Source organism: Gallus gallus, chromosome 5 (assembly GCF_016699485.2).
Source record: "Gallus gallus isolate bGalGal1 chromosome 5, bGalGal1.mat.broiler.GRCg7b, whole genome shotgun sequence".
Lineage (NCBI taxonomy): Eukaryota > Metazoa > Chordata > Aves > Galliformes > Phasianidae > Gallus > Gallus gallus.
The window spans coordinates 40,169,271-40,186,151 of NC_052536.1; the positions used below are offsets into that span (position 1 = coordinate 40,169,271).

At 34.4% G+C, this 16,881-nt stretch overlaps 1 protein-coding gene across 5 annotated transcripts in view; it reads right to left on the reverse strand.

The window, feature by feature from the left end:
- Positions 1 to 1,833: 1,833 nt before the first annotated feature.
- Positions 1,834 to 16,881, reverse strand: part of CEP128 (centrosomal protein 128) — a 96,242-nt gene continuing 81,194 nt past the window's right edge. For all 5 annotated transcript variants that reach the window (XM_025151095.3, XM_025151096.3, XM_004941843.5 and 2 more), the window contains 4 exons: positions 15,742 to 15,819; positions 13,818 to 13,931; positions 10,226 to 10,349; positions 1,834 to 4,679 (listed from right to left, as the gene is read on the reverse strand). In XM_025151095.3, the coding sequence (XP_025006863.2) occupies positions 4,573 to 4,679; positions 10,226 to 10,349; positions 13,818 to 13,931; positions 15,742 to 15,819 (423 nt within the window). In that variant the 3' untranslated portion in view covers positions 1,834 to 4,572. The remainder of the gene's footprint in view (positions 4,680 to 10,225; positions 10,350 to 13,817; positions 13,932 to 15,741; positions 15,820 to 16,881) is intronic.

Here is a 16,881-nt window from a genome sequence, read left to right on the forward strand (position 1 = left end):
TTTAAAATCTCACTCAGTTCTTTACACAGATAAGCAATTAGGTTCGTACTCCTAACAGCCCAGTTATGCTGCCAGTAAAGGCCTGCAATGGCTTCTGCTAGAGTGGAAAATATTTTGATATGTAATAAATAAATAAATAAAACCCAAGATGGGCTCTTCTTTAGGGATTGCTTTGATTTAGATGGAAATATTAACATTTTTAGTCTAAAACACCAAAAATAAACTGTTTTGAAATTTAAATTTAATCAGCAGTTGCTTCCTATTCCTCATAGCACTACTAGGTTTTTTTCTACATCTATTTCTAAATTCTACAGTTAGATAAAAACAAAACAAAACAAAACACAGGAATCTGTGTAGCATTCTCCTGCATTTCCAGATAACTGGCCTGCAGCTCTCACTGACTTCAGTACTGGGAGGTGAATACAGGGCTTAAAGAGGCACAGATATATTAGGTATGCAGTTTGAATTGGAGGAGATTTAGAGAACCATGGTAACATTTGACTATAACAAGCAATTGGTGTCAGTGTTACAAAAATAGATCTTTACTCTAATGGTAGTATTGGCATTTTCATTCATGAAAAATATATTCAGTGCTCCATGGTGCAGCTACTATGCCTGTAAGCCAGAGATGAACTGATAAGTAGAGTCTGTAGCTCACAAACGGATTTTGGAGAATTTAAGAATAGTATTTTCAGTGTTCTATGGAATTTCATCTTCTTTATTAACATCGGTGAGACAGCTGAAAAGAAAGACTAGCAATGTGACTGAGCTCTGAATATTCAAGGAATACTTTCACCATCACCAAAACATGGCTTTCATGAAAATTTTGAGAAAAATAAGAAAATTGCTTTGTGATTTGATCCTGCTCTACTCCATTCCACAAAGGGATGGATACTCCTTGCTACACTGAGATCTATCCTTAATTTGAATTTGATATAATACAAATCTACTCTCTTGAATACACAGCAATTACCTTCTCAAAAGTAATTGAGATAAATACTCCTGTATGTTTCCTGTAAATTATTAAAACACTGAAGGACGTTACAAAATTTGAAGGTTAAGTGAAAATTATTTGATGCCAGAATAAAGGCCCAGTTCATTTCTGAAAGTCCAATATTGAACCCCCACTATATTCCAGAACAGTTTTAAAATCATGGATACCTGGTCTTAGCTTATTATAGCCATTATTTAATATATACATACAAAGTTGCCTGATTTACCAAATACCGAACAGATCAAAGAAATAAAACACCAATTTAGGTGGGGTAGGACATTTTTTTCATTATTGAAAACTGTTGCTTTAGGAAAGAATGAAGGAATGAATCACTGAAGAGTTAAAATCCATTCTGATAACCAGAAAGAAAGGACAGTAATTTTTAAGATATGACATATACAGTATGCTTTATACAAAAATAATCTGGTTTTCTACTTTAAAAAATAAAACTGGTCAGAGGAATATTATTTCAGGCCAATATGGAAAAAATATTATTTCTTAAACCACAAAGGGACAGTTTCATATAATGTCATGAAAGGAACTTTAGCCTTCAGTAGAAAGGAAACAAAATTCACTTTGTAATTTGAACCTCTATCAGAGGTGGAAGAGAGACAAATATTACATGCTATCTGGACTGGCGTGCCAAGAGGGTAAATTTAAGAAACAATTTCCTGGCTTTGGAAACCATAAGCCCTCTATGTGTGTGTGTATGTGTGTGTGTGTGCGCGAATGTGGTTTGATTGCTTCTGTTCCTTCAGCTCTTTTAGAAGATGTTAAAGTAGAAAAAATAATATCTACTGAAAACCCAATCACACAGTCAAAGGCAAATATACTGAGCACTGAACTTACTAAATTTATTCACCTGCACTTTTAAAAAATAATTAAGAATTTCATGGAATAGCAAGGGAGATCAGTCTGCTTATCCATCATTGTCAAACACTATAAAGAAGTGATGCTGTTTTAAGGAAAGACACCTGATTTCTGAGTTACAAGTGATGATCAGTATATAAATATATAAAATGGTAAAAGCAGTGAATATCCAGATTTTTACAAATACCTTAGGAAAAAGAGAGGATGTTATTTCTCAACATATTGCTTCTCAGCTGAGACATTTAAGTTCCATTAATTTTCCAGCAAGTGATTTACTTCAAAAAAAACATTTCAGCTTCAGTAAAGTGAGCAGAGCACACATTTTTATCCATCAGCACTAGAGTCTTTCCAAAATGATATACATAGGTTACTTCAAAAGTAATGCCTCCTATTTATTTTCAAGGAAACTACAACAAAGAGCACAATTACACTATTTCATAGAGCAAATTCTCAGCTACAAAAAACTATTCTTCAACAGTCACCACCATTAGTTATGCATTTTCATTAGCAATGAACAAGAGCCTGCATGTCGCACTCATAAAAGCCTGCTCTAGTGGAGGTGACTCACAGTTGCTGTCACCACTGCTGAAACACACCACCCCCTGCCTCCCTGTGCTCACATCCACTGTTTGGTCTCTGTAAACTTTCAGGAAGCATCCATGAATATGAATGGATGCAGTTTTTTCACCATGGAATAATTCCATGACACCCCTTTGCTTCATCCACACTTCCATGTCAGACACCATTCTGTCAGACTGCCCCTCGGTGACAACATGGAATATTGGTGGGAAGGTTCAACATCTACTGCCATACCACCAAGATCCACCTCTGATATTGTCAGCCAGCATAATAAAATAGGAGGCATTACTTTCAAACAATCCCTCAGACTTAGAGAGCATGATTTACTGTTTTAAAACATATTTTAAAATGACTTTTTTTTATATATATATTTTTGTCATAATTTTCAGCTACTATAAAATCTGCAAGCTGGTGACTCTCTTGCAGTTTTCTAATGTTCAAACAGAAAAAAAAACACTTTGAACATTTTAAACACTCCACTTCTCGCTGTGCTCTGATCTAATTAAAAAAAAATAAATTACAAATGTTGGATACACCATACACTCGGTTTAGTTTATCTTAACTTCATTATACCCATAGTCTTTGTAGACCATGACAAAAATTGGATTCTATTTGTCCAGCCCTCTCCAGAAGACATTATTTGGTTATGTGTTTGTCCTGTCCTTCCATTGCTGTTAAGATGAGAAGAGATGAATGTGACTGTTTTGCTTTCTGGACCTTTTGAACTAACAGACATATAAAAAGCCAATGACAGCACTATAATGCATAACATTATACACATACATAAGGTGAAGAAAACTGTACAAAATAAATAAGAAAAAAAAATCAAGTCCATAGAAAATGAAAGCTAAATTCTTTTTTTCTTTTTTTCCCCTCATTTTCTTCTACAATTTTGATGTTCTCAGCAAGTTCTGTTTGAAACAGACAGAATCCATATGGACTCTGTTAAGGCTATAGAAACCACTGGGATGGCGGAAAACTTCAGAAACTTAAAAAGAAAAAAAATGTCCTGTTTTCAGGTGGCACATAATGACCTGAGACACCTATGGTGCTAAAAAACAGTGTTTTAGAGAAACACTTCCTAAGCGTGAAAGAAAAACAATTATTGCAATAGTATTCATGTTACTACAGTACTCTAATGGATTTGGCAAATTTTTAAGGCACATCAGTAGTGGTTCAATCAGAAGCACACTAAAAAAAAAAAAAAAAAAGGAAAAAATCAGGACCATCAGAAGAACTGCTGTTTCTTTTGACAGCAGATTCTTCTGTGATGTGCTGCTCGAGATCACAGTAATGCAGAATTGTACCACTACTGTTTAAAATAGAATCACCCAAACAAATACAACCATGCAATGCAGTATTTTCGTAGTATTTTACATTCGGCATGATATGCCTTTTCTAACTGAGAAGAAAACAGAATAAATAAGTGATCATTAAGCTCTGCTAGTAAAATTTTCACAGCCACAAAGCAATGCTCTACTGTACATTTGATACAGATGAGTGAGATTCAGGCGCTATTAAGTGCTTTACCAGAAGTCCCACAAGAACAAATTTGCCACATCATTTGATAAAACTATTTTGATAAGAAGAATAATTCTGAACAGCTTATAAGTGACATATGCTGAGCTTGAAGACATGATATGGTTTTGAGGAAATTAGGTTTTAATGTTTATTGCTTCTTTCTTAAATGATTGTTGCAAAGTGAAGCACTTAAATTCATAAATGTACTTGTATAACACTATATAATGACTCTTAATAAATATTAGGACAAACATTTTTTATGAATATTTTTGATAATAATATTATTAAATCTTTTTAAATAACACTTCAGTACAAGTACTGTACATGGGTAAATAAGCTCATATCAAAGATTAATGTCACAGGTCTTTAAATTCATAATATTTCAGGGATACAATAAATTTAGTTTAGAACTGCAGAAAAAAATGCAAGAGAATATCATAGTCCCAGAAAACCTTTGGTGTACAGGTTACAGGAGTTGAGCAGAGTCTCACTGGGGCTCTTCATTTAGGTGTTTGGTAATCATTGAATCATTAAGGATGTTTCCTCCTACAGCAGATGGAATTACCACAGTTTAAAAAAAAAAATCTTCTGAGTTTTTGTAAAATGTCCTACTGCTTCCCTCTTCCTGCTTGCTGCTTCATTTCAGTGATGGCAACATTAACGGAATCTTCCTTTATGGCACTTGTATCAGAAGGGACTGTTCTCAGCATATGTGCTAAAAAGTCAGACAAAAACAGAACCAAAAACAAAAAAAACAATTAAACACCTTCAGAAAAAGACATATTTTGCTGACCATTACTACATTTCATGATGCAATAATATAATTTACAGAGCAGAATATATGTCGTTAATAAGTATTCAATACTAGTAACGCTACAAATTGACAAAACAGACTCATTTTTTCAGAGGGATACAATTCAAAGCTGTTTAATATGGATGTGGGCAACATATCTTTCTTATACAGAAAAAACAAACTTCTGCATTTTCTGAAATTCAGAAATTTCAATAAAATCCCATTTCCAACTAATTTTATGACACTTTTGTTTACATAAGACAAAACAAACCACTCAGAAAATTTTTGAGGAAATGTCATGTTCAATATCATAGACTAAAGTCAACAAGTGACACTGAACAGACATTCATAGGATGCCATACCGTGTATATTCTTTTGCAACTGGCCACATATAAAATGCTAAATACACTATATTGTATCAAAATCTAGAAAATATAAATTGAGAAACAATCTTATAATAAAGTGCTGGAGGAAAAAAAATCCAAATAGCCAAAAATATGGCAATTATTTGACAAAGGCAGAAATGAAGGGGAACAAAGTAGATATTATATACAATGTACCTTTCTTCTAATGGCCTCTCCTCTACCTATGTGTTTGAGACAACAGTAAAACAGTGAGGAACCATTTTTGAGCACAAAACCTTCAGGATTTGTCCAGAATTATACTACTGTATGCTCATTCAAATTAAAGAAAAAAAAAATAAAAAAATCATACACAGAATTAATTGCTATACTAAATGAATTCTCATTTCACAGTTTCCAACCATCCCAGCTTCTTACCATTGAGCAACACAAGGTTTTGCTCTATAACATTGTCTTACCGCATTATGACATTATAATGCCTTTTTAATTTTAATTAAGCTACTTATTTATAAATCTCAATTCAAATTGTCTTAAAAGCTTATGAAAAGGTATACATAGAGGGATAAAGAGAGGCATCAGCATACACTGCAGGAGTTAACTGTCATAGCAATAAAAATCAACATTTAGGACAAATTGCCTTTATTCAACCATGACATTAATCCTATTATAGACTATGTCATAACAAGAGTATTGTTTATCACCAGATCCAAAGGGTCAGAGAAGACTGTGATCCTTGTTACATATTGGGAAAACTGGTGGCTATCTTCTTCTCCATAAAGTCATAGCTTATGAAGCCCTGGAACATGAATTCCCAAAAAAAAACAGACAGCCAGAAAGACATGTGGCTGCTGGGAAACTATCCAGGCTAAAGCCTTGAAGTGATGAACTGTACAAACAGAAAGGCAGGAACCAACTTTCAAAGCTAATGTAAAGCGTCTGCAACTCCTGCGACCTTTATAATATAAAATTATAGAAAATTACAGTGGTCATGAAAAACAGTTTCTGAGGATTATTCTTCAGATAACAACCAGTACTGGGTTTTTAGACCAGCTGTTTGGTCTGATAATATTGCAGACTGCAAGCTATATCTAATGAACAGCTCCTCGTATAAATTATGCTGTAGTTTACACATCTCCCTTTCTAAGAACATGAATATAAAAATAAAAGCTAATTTCCACAGCATCTTTGAAATAGATTTTTTCTTTTTTAAAGAAAAGTCATTACAATTGTAGAAATTCTTCAAGTAGAAAAAAGTAGACCAAAGCAAACAGAATGCTAATTACTTTTCCTTTCACCTCCATGTTGCACTGGCAACATTATGTTACATACATAGAGAGAGATGCAGATCGTTTTTTCCTTATTTATTCTTTCATACTTTCCCTACTTTCTTCAACCAATTTTGAACCTAAATCCCAGGTTTTCCTCCACAGATAAACTAAAGTACATTATACGCATCTGCTCTCTACCCTGATGCTCTTTAAATGCCACACAAGGCCCATGTTAGGAAGGGACTTTTTTGTACCAGCTATTGACTACAATCTGTAAGTTTTCATACGTCTAAGAGAGTAGGGATACACACTATATCACAAAGACTGACAAAGTGCTCTGGAAAATGAATTTAAAAGGAAGATTTCTGACATAAGAGGAATTAGTCATAGCAAATAGGTGATGACACTTACAGGTAGATTTGTTAAAAGCTACAGGAGTTTCGGGAGCAAAAGACCTCGAGCTAGACTTCACTGTCAAAGCTTCAAGTTATAATTAATATCATTACTGAAATTAAAAGTTCATGGAGTTTATGTGACTAAAATGAGTGAAGTAATTGATTTTATCATTTAACGCTTACTAGTAATTACAAGAAAAGCTCCCAAACATTCGAACCACTGCAGAATTTTCACTTGAAACTATAGCAACAACTTTAAAATACACTTTAAAATTTGACTGGTGGAGAACAGGTTCAGCATAAAGCATTCAGTCACTAAAAAGTATTCAGGGAGTAACTCAAATGCATTAGTGCTCTGAGGCATCACAAAGGGATGCAAATATGTGATGAAACCTATGGGAAACCTCTGCCTTCCTGCAATGACAGGTGGAAGCATACACTAGGATATATAAAGTGACATGAGAAATCTTCAACAAGCACTTGACTTGCTCTCCTACCTAGTAATTAAGCATAAGGAACATATAATAGCACTTACGTGAAAAGAATCAGCAAAGTGAGAAATTAAAAACACTTTCATTCTATCAGAATCAAATAAAATCAGGGATAGAAAAGAATATCTTCAGACTACTGCCTGGTTTTAGCCCGAGAAAATCTGCCAAATGGATTTATAGTAGAATGCAAATAAGGAAATAAAACATCAGGGATTTTTGTAGCCAGTTTCTTTCCCTTAAAAATTAATAGAGAAAGGTAAAACATATTTGCTCTTAATTTTTGCCTTTTTTTTTTTTTTAATAGCTTTTAATACCTAAGAAAAAAAAATGCAACCAAAAGCCAAAACACTAAAACCTTCCAGCACCATTCTGAGACTTGGAAGATATGAAATATAAAGATCTGATTAATTTATGATTTAGAAAATACCTTCTGGAATTAAAAACGCTACAGTCCCTTAGTCACATCTAAACATGGTTTCAGAAGAAGCCTTCCACAACTTTTGAAGACTTAGCAAGTATTTCATAATGATCAACCCTGAATCATTACTGTCTTTCTTTCATAATTTATTTTTCATCTCCAGAAAACTTTTCCAATTGAAGGAGAGAAAAAAAATATCCCAAACTGGTTTGCTAGATTAGTATTCAGGTTCCTCATATATTCTCCATCAGACTTGGAGCTCTTCTCTTTCCTCCCCCAGTGTAGAAATATTAGACAGTGACTCTTTCAAGGGCTTTTTCAATTTATGTCTTAGCCAAGAATGCTCAGCAAGTACTTCAACTTTAAGAGTTTGGTAGGAGCATCTTATCTATAGAATAAGAGAGAAAAAAAATTTTAATCCTACTACCAGGCCTCTACTATAGTATTAAATCTCATTAAAGCTATAAAAGCAATGTGGGTAATTGTGATTACTTTTAAAATTTGGAAGAAAATAATACCTAAGCAAAATAATAATTAATTGACAGCATACACTACAGCGTTCAACCCACAGCAGCATTCCTGTTCTTGATAATAATAATACTGTCTCCTGTGTTAAGAAAATGCCTGAGAAAGATAATATGTTTTATCCAAATACAATCCTGTTTCAATTTCAAAACTCTACCCCACCATCATGCCCCTCCTTTGTGAGGCTGATCCTCTTCAGCATTTGTAAGTCACTGGCATTAATTCTATCAAATATAATGGTCTTTGCTAGTAGAAAATTGAAACAAAATAAAGCAGAACAGAATAGAACAGGACAGCCTTAGCTGAAATGGAAACAATTTTTCCTTATTCAATTCATTCCTTTAACTGATCAGCTATATAAAAAAATAAAGTCTACTTTTATAACACCACTATTCCTTAATTGACTAATTTGACCATGTTAGAAATATGAGAAATATGTTGCACGGAGATTACTGCACCTCATCAGCACCTTTATTCTTACAAATTGCACTTTTACAACAATGCTTCTTCACCCACCATATTCCCACTTAGTGCACCCCAATTGCAACACATGGAGTTTCTCCATACGTTCTTCATTCTTCCTCCTAAGTGGAACAACAAAAACTGGGATCCAGCCCAAAATAAATTTAATAGTACTGATGCCCCATCAAGTTTCATTCAGATTAAGCAATATATTTCTGATATTTTATAAGCATTTATGTTGCATCTTTAAATTCCAACAAGTTTTTGCAGTGGAATTACAGAATCAGGGAGCTGCTGAGGTAGACCTTTTGGAGATGAATTAGTTCAACATGCCTGAAAGGTACGAGTTGTTCTTTCTTTAAAATACACCCTTAACAAATGAGCTGTACTTTAACTTGGAAAGACATTGACAGGTATGAAAGAAAAACGGGAGAACAACTCTGAGTCAGGGGAAATTGTTCCTGAAGTACAGATGAGATCGAGGCTTTCATCCATATGCTTTGTTCTCATTGTTGTTATTTAGAAAGTTCTGCAGAAAGATTTTTAATCACAAGCTACAGAATTTGAGAGGAAAAGAAAGCAACTATCTTCAACCTTACCAGATCAACTCAGGACTTACTGCTGGTGAGCAGTGATTTACGGCAGTATTCATTCCATGACAAAGACATTTGGAAGTGCAGTGAAGCCTGAAATAGGACTTTCCATTACACAGAATGCACTAGGTTGCCAAAACACAAACTGGTTATAATGAAAATGAAATGGAAGGTAGTATCCTTCTGAATAAAAGTTTTTGACATGCTTGTGCTGATATCTGGTATGCTGAGAATTGTATATACACACATATAAGTATATATGTGTATATGTATATATATATATATATATATATATATATATACATACATACTTTTTATATATGTTTGGGTTTTTTTTCCTCTATGTATACTCATTTTTTTTCGAAATCAGTTCTGACGCTCATGGAAAGGCATTCTTGCACCAGATAAAGATCTAATATATCCTATCTTTTATTCTGCATTTCCTCTCTGTATCAGAGATCAGGTAATCTCTACTGACCACAAGTTGTACACATGCACTAGAAAGAATTGTTAAAAACTTTTGAAGTAGAGGCAGAGTTAGTGAATTGAACTCCTATTGTTAAGCTGCTGCACAATCATGAGACTTATCTGTACAAATGAAAGGTGTGGAACAGAACTCTTTGAGGACATATCTTTAGCCTCTGAGAAGATGCACAGCTTACACACGCATGATTGTGAAACCAGATGCAGTCCTATTCTTTAGGTTTGGCTGACAAACATAAAATATTTTATTTTCCAGTTAAAAATAAAGGTTTAATTGTGATGTTACAAAGTTATTCATAGGCAAAGACATCCATCTGGTACCTAATGCTGAAATACAGCAGAACTCTTCAGAAAGTTCTAGCACTTTTTGTTAATACTCTTACCCTTTCAAGTGAAACAGCTGTAAAAGAGGAAAATATATTACCTGTTATGGATTTTCTTATTTTTCCCCCCCCATGAAACAATACTTACAACTAGAATCTGAGAGCAGTGAGCTGGATAAAAAGTTGTTTTGAGTTCGCCGACTAGAAGAAGCAGCAGCCACTTGTATACCAGAAATTTCAGCATCTATTTCCACATGGCTGCTGCATCCATCCTATGGCAGCCAATTAAACAAAATATTGTTTCATATCATTAAGCTGCAATATTTTACAAAATACACGCAGTTACACATATATATGCTCTGATCTCACACATTCTGGAGAATACTGATATGAATTCTCAGACTAAGTGCTACAATAGGTATTTGCTTATGAATTCTGTGCCTGCTTTATCACTGCAAAATCTCTGAAAATCTTCAGCTGAGAAAACGATTGGGAGCACTGCTGTTGTTTATTTAATCAGTTGCAATAATGTTCTTTTCTCCATCTACATCACATCCACAGTGCAAGGCAAAGCATATTGGCAAAACAGGCATCAACAAATAATGAAGTTTCCACGAATGAATGGTCTACATCAATTTACTGAAGTTCAACAATTTAGTAATAAAATTTAAATCCATTTTCTGTGCCACTGAGGAAACTTCAACTTCATCCATTTTTCATATCAAAGTACCTGAAGATGTTTTTTCACTTTTTTTTCTTTTAGCCACTTAATAAAGTTTGAAGTCCAATGTTAATATTTATGGCTAGACCCGTACAACATAGCTTTTCAGTAAGAAAATTCATTTGCTTTGCAAGCTATGAAAAGAAGGGATTTTTAAAAGCCTATTGAAACAAAAAACTGTAAATCTTTATTACGAATGCAGCAGATAGTCCACAGTTGTAATCAATAGCTTCCAATATAAGATTAAAAGCTTGCCTTTGTATCCTATTTACTCAGTTTCTTGAAATGAGAAAAGATAATAATGGACAAATGCATCAGTATATAAACCACACAATTTTACTTCTGAATTCTTATGATAAACACCCCGAGGGAATTTTGTTAAAACATATTTCAAATTACTGTTAATACTGATGCTAAGATTTGAAAGCTGAACAGGAAACAAAGTTAATTTTAATGTTAATTTAGAGATACAGTAAGCTTTTGTCCCATCAGTGAAGAGGTATTTACTCCTAATAAGACTAATAGGAATTATACATATTAATCGCCTTATGTGCTGATGACAGACTTAATATACAAAATGTACATAGCACAACAACTTTAAAAGAAAGTAAAAATTTAGTCTTTCCATTCTGCTTCCAGAAATGCTTTGTTAGAGCAGGTTAAAAAAAAACAAGGCATGGACGCCAGAATGTGCAGTCACTAAAGAATCTTTCTCACATGGTTTTTTTTTATACTTACATGCGTTTAACTAGGTGATCAGTTGTTTGCAGCTGGGAAACAGTCCTAAAATATTTTAATCTGTTCAAAATAACAATTTTTAGGTTTCTTCTAGCTTTTTCTTTTGAATTTGTATTAGTTGGTATTATCTATTACTTATTTTATTATTACTGGTTATATTTACCTCCTTTTTCCCCAATTTCTTCTTTAGCTACTATCAATTAGTTGAAAAATCCCCCTCAACATCTTTCTTCCTTTATTAGCTGAAATGTTACACTTACATAGAATCATAGAATTGCTCAGGTTGGAAAAGACCTTAAAGATTATCAAGTCCAACCGCAATCTGACCATACTACCCTAACTCTAACAACCCTCTGCTAAGTCTGAGCACTTTAACCTATACGAATGAGAATTATGATTTTGCTGGCATTCTAAGCAAAAGGTATTTCACAGCCACCTGAAAAGACAACTGAGAAGTGGAAAGATAGAGTGGGGACAAAGGTAACAATAAAGAAGGAAGAATATCTGCTTTTAGGGCAACTTTCACATGGTTTTCCTTTTTGGTCCTTAAATTGAAAAGAGGCTAGACAGGGGATTAGCTAATACCTCTCTCAGATTAGTGTCTTCAAGAAACATTATCTACCAAATATCTGTCAACTTTACACAGCAGAAGCTCAACACTGTGTATAGAGCATGAATCAAAACCATCACAAACAATGAACTTTGATGTGCTCCAGACAACACTCTTCCACCAAGCAATTTTAGAGACTCCCTACTAACCAACAGTAAATATTTTTTAAAAAATGAAACAACAATGCATTTGAGTCAGTTCCAAGGGAGGGTAAGAAAGGCAAGCATTAAAAACGGATTTTTTAGACTAAGCCAACCTGATCACTACAATCAGATTAGCACCCGTCTGTTACTTGTTTTTGAACATTCTGTTCTATTTGTAACAGCTGTGACAGCAAAGAGGACTGTATGTCATGCAAAAAACCAATTAGGACTGACTAAAAGGAAGCAATTAAATGCTCCTTCTTGTCTAAAGAAAGAGGAAACATCATTTTGGACTCAGCCTTTCACAGATTTCGAACACATTACATGATCTCAGAAAGCTCAGTCAGCTTAGGGCAATACTATATTCTGTTTTCAGTTGATAGCATTCCACCTAGATTTTCAATATTTTCCAAAATTCAATGGCCACTGAAGGCAAGAGAAAATCCAGAAATTGAAGACGATTAGTAGCAATAGTCTGAAAGTGAATCTGCCCTGTTCTTTTCTTACAGAACATGGCTCAGGTAGCTTCACACTGTTGTCTTACAGCAGCGACTTGCTCAGCTAAACTACTCCATCTTTATTTTATCTTTTCCACTCGTTAGAAAACCTACTGTTAGGTAGGTTAATGTTTTAGAGACAGAAGACTGCTGTGGAGGAGATGGTGGCACAAACAGCTTGAAGTTTTTTGTAACATGGGGCATGATCCTACATCGGGATCTCAACTGCCAAGAGACATGCCTGATTCTGACAATGAATTCTGACTGCAATAGCAGAAAATTCTCAGTTCTCAGTTCTGAACATTTATTTCAACATTACTTGATTCTGCACTATAAAAACTGTTGTAGTTGTTCCAAGGTAAGCTGCTAAGGTAATGCAGTGAGAAGTAATGTGATAAGGAACAAGGCTATACAAATAGAAAGAAATGTTAACAACTGGAAAGGTGGACTCATTACAGGAGTTAGCTAATTATGCTTAGTTCTGCTATTAGTGACCTTTAGCAAATAACTTCTCTGTTTGCCTCAATTTGTTTGTGTATGAAATAGACATGATTGTAAAGAATACGGAGATGAACTACTAAAAAAAAAAAAAACCAACAAAACCACTATGTGCAGCCTACAAATTAATTAAACCTGTTCCCTTCTTTTAATGAAGGGAACAGGCTTCAATAGCTCTCTTCAACCTAAAAGGACAAGGGAAAAGTAAACAAACTAATCAAAAAATTGCAGACAATTTTACAAAGCAGTGGCACAAGCTAAGACTTGAGAATAGTAAAATACAGATTTGCTTTTCCATGGATCATTTAAGATTTTTTGGAATATTTCAGTTTATAACGAAGACAAAAAAAAAATGTCACCAAATTTTACAACTACTATAGCAGTTACATACAACTTTGTCAGTCCAGGACAGAAACAATAACATTCACATATGATTTTAGTCTGTGTTTGCATCGTGAGTTAACATACATTAAATAACCTTATGTTGCCGACTGAAAGCAACCACAAAACTAAAGTGTAGTACACACACTTACCTTGAATTGTTGGACTCTTTGTTTTGAGCCTTCCAGCTGCTGCTGCAGAGAAGTCACTATTTCTTTATACTTTGTATATCTCTCCTCAATCATCTCCCTCCTGCAATGGGACTCCTAGAAATGCATTGAAATATCTAAATGATATTGTAATTAGTTTCCATGCAGTTCAGCTGAGCGAATCACTAATTTACAGAGATTGAAATACAAGGGCCATATGAAAATGCGATGTTATGTACAAAAGTGTAATATTAAAATAAAGACAGGTTAAAAAGTAATCCTTAATTAGTGATTGATGCTTGGTAACTCTTTCCAAAATTCCATAGCTTGTAACAAAGGAATTTTACAGTGTATAAAAAATAATTACAATTTTTTTTAGAAAAATGTTTTAAGAAAAAACTCTTCTAATGAATATCATAATGCAACACTCTATATACATGTTCTGAGTTGCTGATTAGATTTTGACCTATTATGAGGTTTGCTCTGAAAGTAATGATTTTCATTTTATTATGTCAGCCCACAACGTCAGAGGTAGATGGTGGTATGGCAATAGAGGTTGAACCTTCTCACCAATATTCCATTACATGTTACTGCAGTGCAACAGATGGCAGCAGAGGGGCAGTCTGATAGAATGGCATCTGACATGGAAGTGCAGATGAAGCAAAGGGGTGTCATGGAATTCCTCCGTGTGGAAAAAAAAACTGCATCTACTCACATTTGTGGATGCTTCCTGAAAGTTTACAGGGATCAAACAGTGGGTGTGAGCACAGCTGAGGCAGTGGGTGATGTGTTTCAGCAGTGGTAACAACAAAGTGAAAGACAAAGCTTGTTCCAGACAGCCATGCACAGCTGCCAAACCATGAAATAAAGAGCAAGTCAATCAGCTTCTCAGCACAAATTAGCTTATTTGACCAGAGAACTGTGTATGGAGCTGAATATTGTCTTCAGTGCTTTGGAAATGATAGCGGAAACGTTGGAATATGACAAAGTTTACGCCAAGTGGGTTGCATGAATGCTCACAGAGGAACAGAAAGAACACTATGCAAATTTCTCACAACTTATTGAATTGATATGAAGCTAAAGGTGACAGTTTCCTGAACCATGTCATTATCAGTGATGAGATGTGGTGTCACCACTGTTAGCTGGACACAAAAAAGCATGGAGGGGCAACATGTGAATTTCCCATTGAAGAAAACGTTCAAGATGCAGCTGTAATGGTGTAAAGTTATGTGCACTGTCTTTTGCGATAGGAAAGGGGTGATCCTTCTGGATTTCGTGGTATTCAGACAAACCATCAACTGCTGCACCATGAAGCTGACTAAGCCAAAGGCTCAAACTTCTAGAGTCAGGCCAGAGAAGACAAATATTTCTTGCAACATTAAAAAAACAGGCCCTATATCAGCTTGAAGACCATACAGCACATTGCCAATCTTTTCTGGGCAGTCCTACCATGTCCACTGTACACTCTGGATTTGGCATATTTTGACTTCCATATGTTTGGGTAGATGAAACATGAAAGGTTGCTTCTCAATATTTTCCTAGCAACAGCCCACCATGGCAGCTGTGAAATAGTGGGTCATTTCCCCTGGTGCAAACTTTTACAAGCACGGCATGCAGGTTCTTATTCATTACTGGCAAAAATGCATATGTAACGGTGGTAACTATACTGAAAAATACTGTTTTGTAGCTGAGAATTTGCTCTATCAAACAGTGTTATTGTGCTCTTTGTATCTGTTGTAGTTTTCATGGTAACAAGCATTACTTTCTGAGCAACCCACGTATAGTCAGTAGTAAATGTTTACTGTATGTTTTTGTCATATGTAATTTTATATATCTTATTAACTGATTAATCAATATATATGCGGTCAACATTAGTTAACTGAAATAATTTAGAACTACTGAAAGAGTCAAGTGAAGTCTTTCTCACTCCATTATCTTTGAAATCTTCTAAGAGGCTCAGTTTCTCAGGAACAGACTCCAGATGGTCTAAAGCTACTCGAGTACTCTAAAGAAGAGAACACAAGAGAAAGCATTAAAAATAAATAAATAATCAACACTGAACTAAACATGCCATTGCTACTATATTTTATAAGCAATTTTTCAAACTACTGTAATATAGTACATGAAAAGTGTAGTATTTGTTGTCTTAATTACATGCTCACTTGTACACGTAAGAATGAAGAACCAATCTCTTTTTATCTTCTCTCTGTAATGTCTCACAAAACTGAACCTGAAACCAATACACAGTCTTACTATAAACTATCTTAGACAGTTGACATAAGACAGTGATTTCTCTGTTTTATTAGTTATTTAGTTCAATTAGACCAAAAGTGGTACTGGAAAAAGATATTGAGATTCATTTCTATTAAATAATCACCTGGCTAAATTGGTTTTACAGAAATCTGGGTTCTTTTTATTTATGAGATTAATGGGGCATCTCACCTTCCAGGAAATATTTTTTATCCTTATGCTTAGCTAAAAAAGGGCCCTCATCCCATTGTTAAATTCTGAACCAGGAATGGAAGAGTCAGTTGGAGAAAAAACAAAAGATGTACACCTGGCTTATCATACTTAACAAGAAGGTGAAGTCTAGAATCTGTCTCTTGTTTCAGCATAGATTTTATTCTTCACACAACATACAACAGAGTAAGAATACAATAGAGTCGAAGAATTCAGTTATCACAGTGAAGACGAACAAGTTTTGAGAGGGCTGGACAAATAGCTTCTTCAAGAACAACATGAAGAGTAAAAAAGGAGTCTACCAAATGTGGAAAAAAGATTGACCAGAAAGGATTTTTAAGATTTCAAGAACCACAGGAAGAACTGCCAGAAGTGAAACAGAGTAAAACAAAGAAGCCTTAGACATTTGGTCAGAACAAGAAAGTACAAATGAGATAGGGAAAGTAAGGTAGAAATTATCTAGGTATGAACCTAAAACAAAACGACGTTTTCCTTTATACTAAAACAATAATTTAACATCTTAGTTTTTAAAAATCTGTACAGGAATTATGTAAGAATTAATATATGAAGATATGCCTGGAAGAAAGGTATACTATTCCCTGATGCG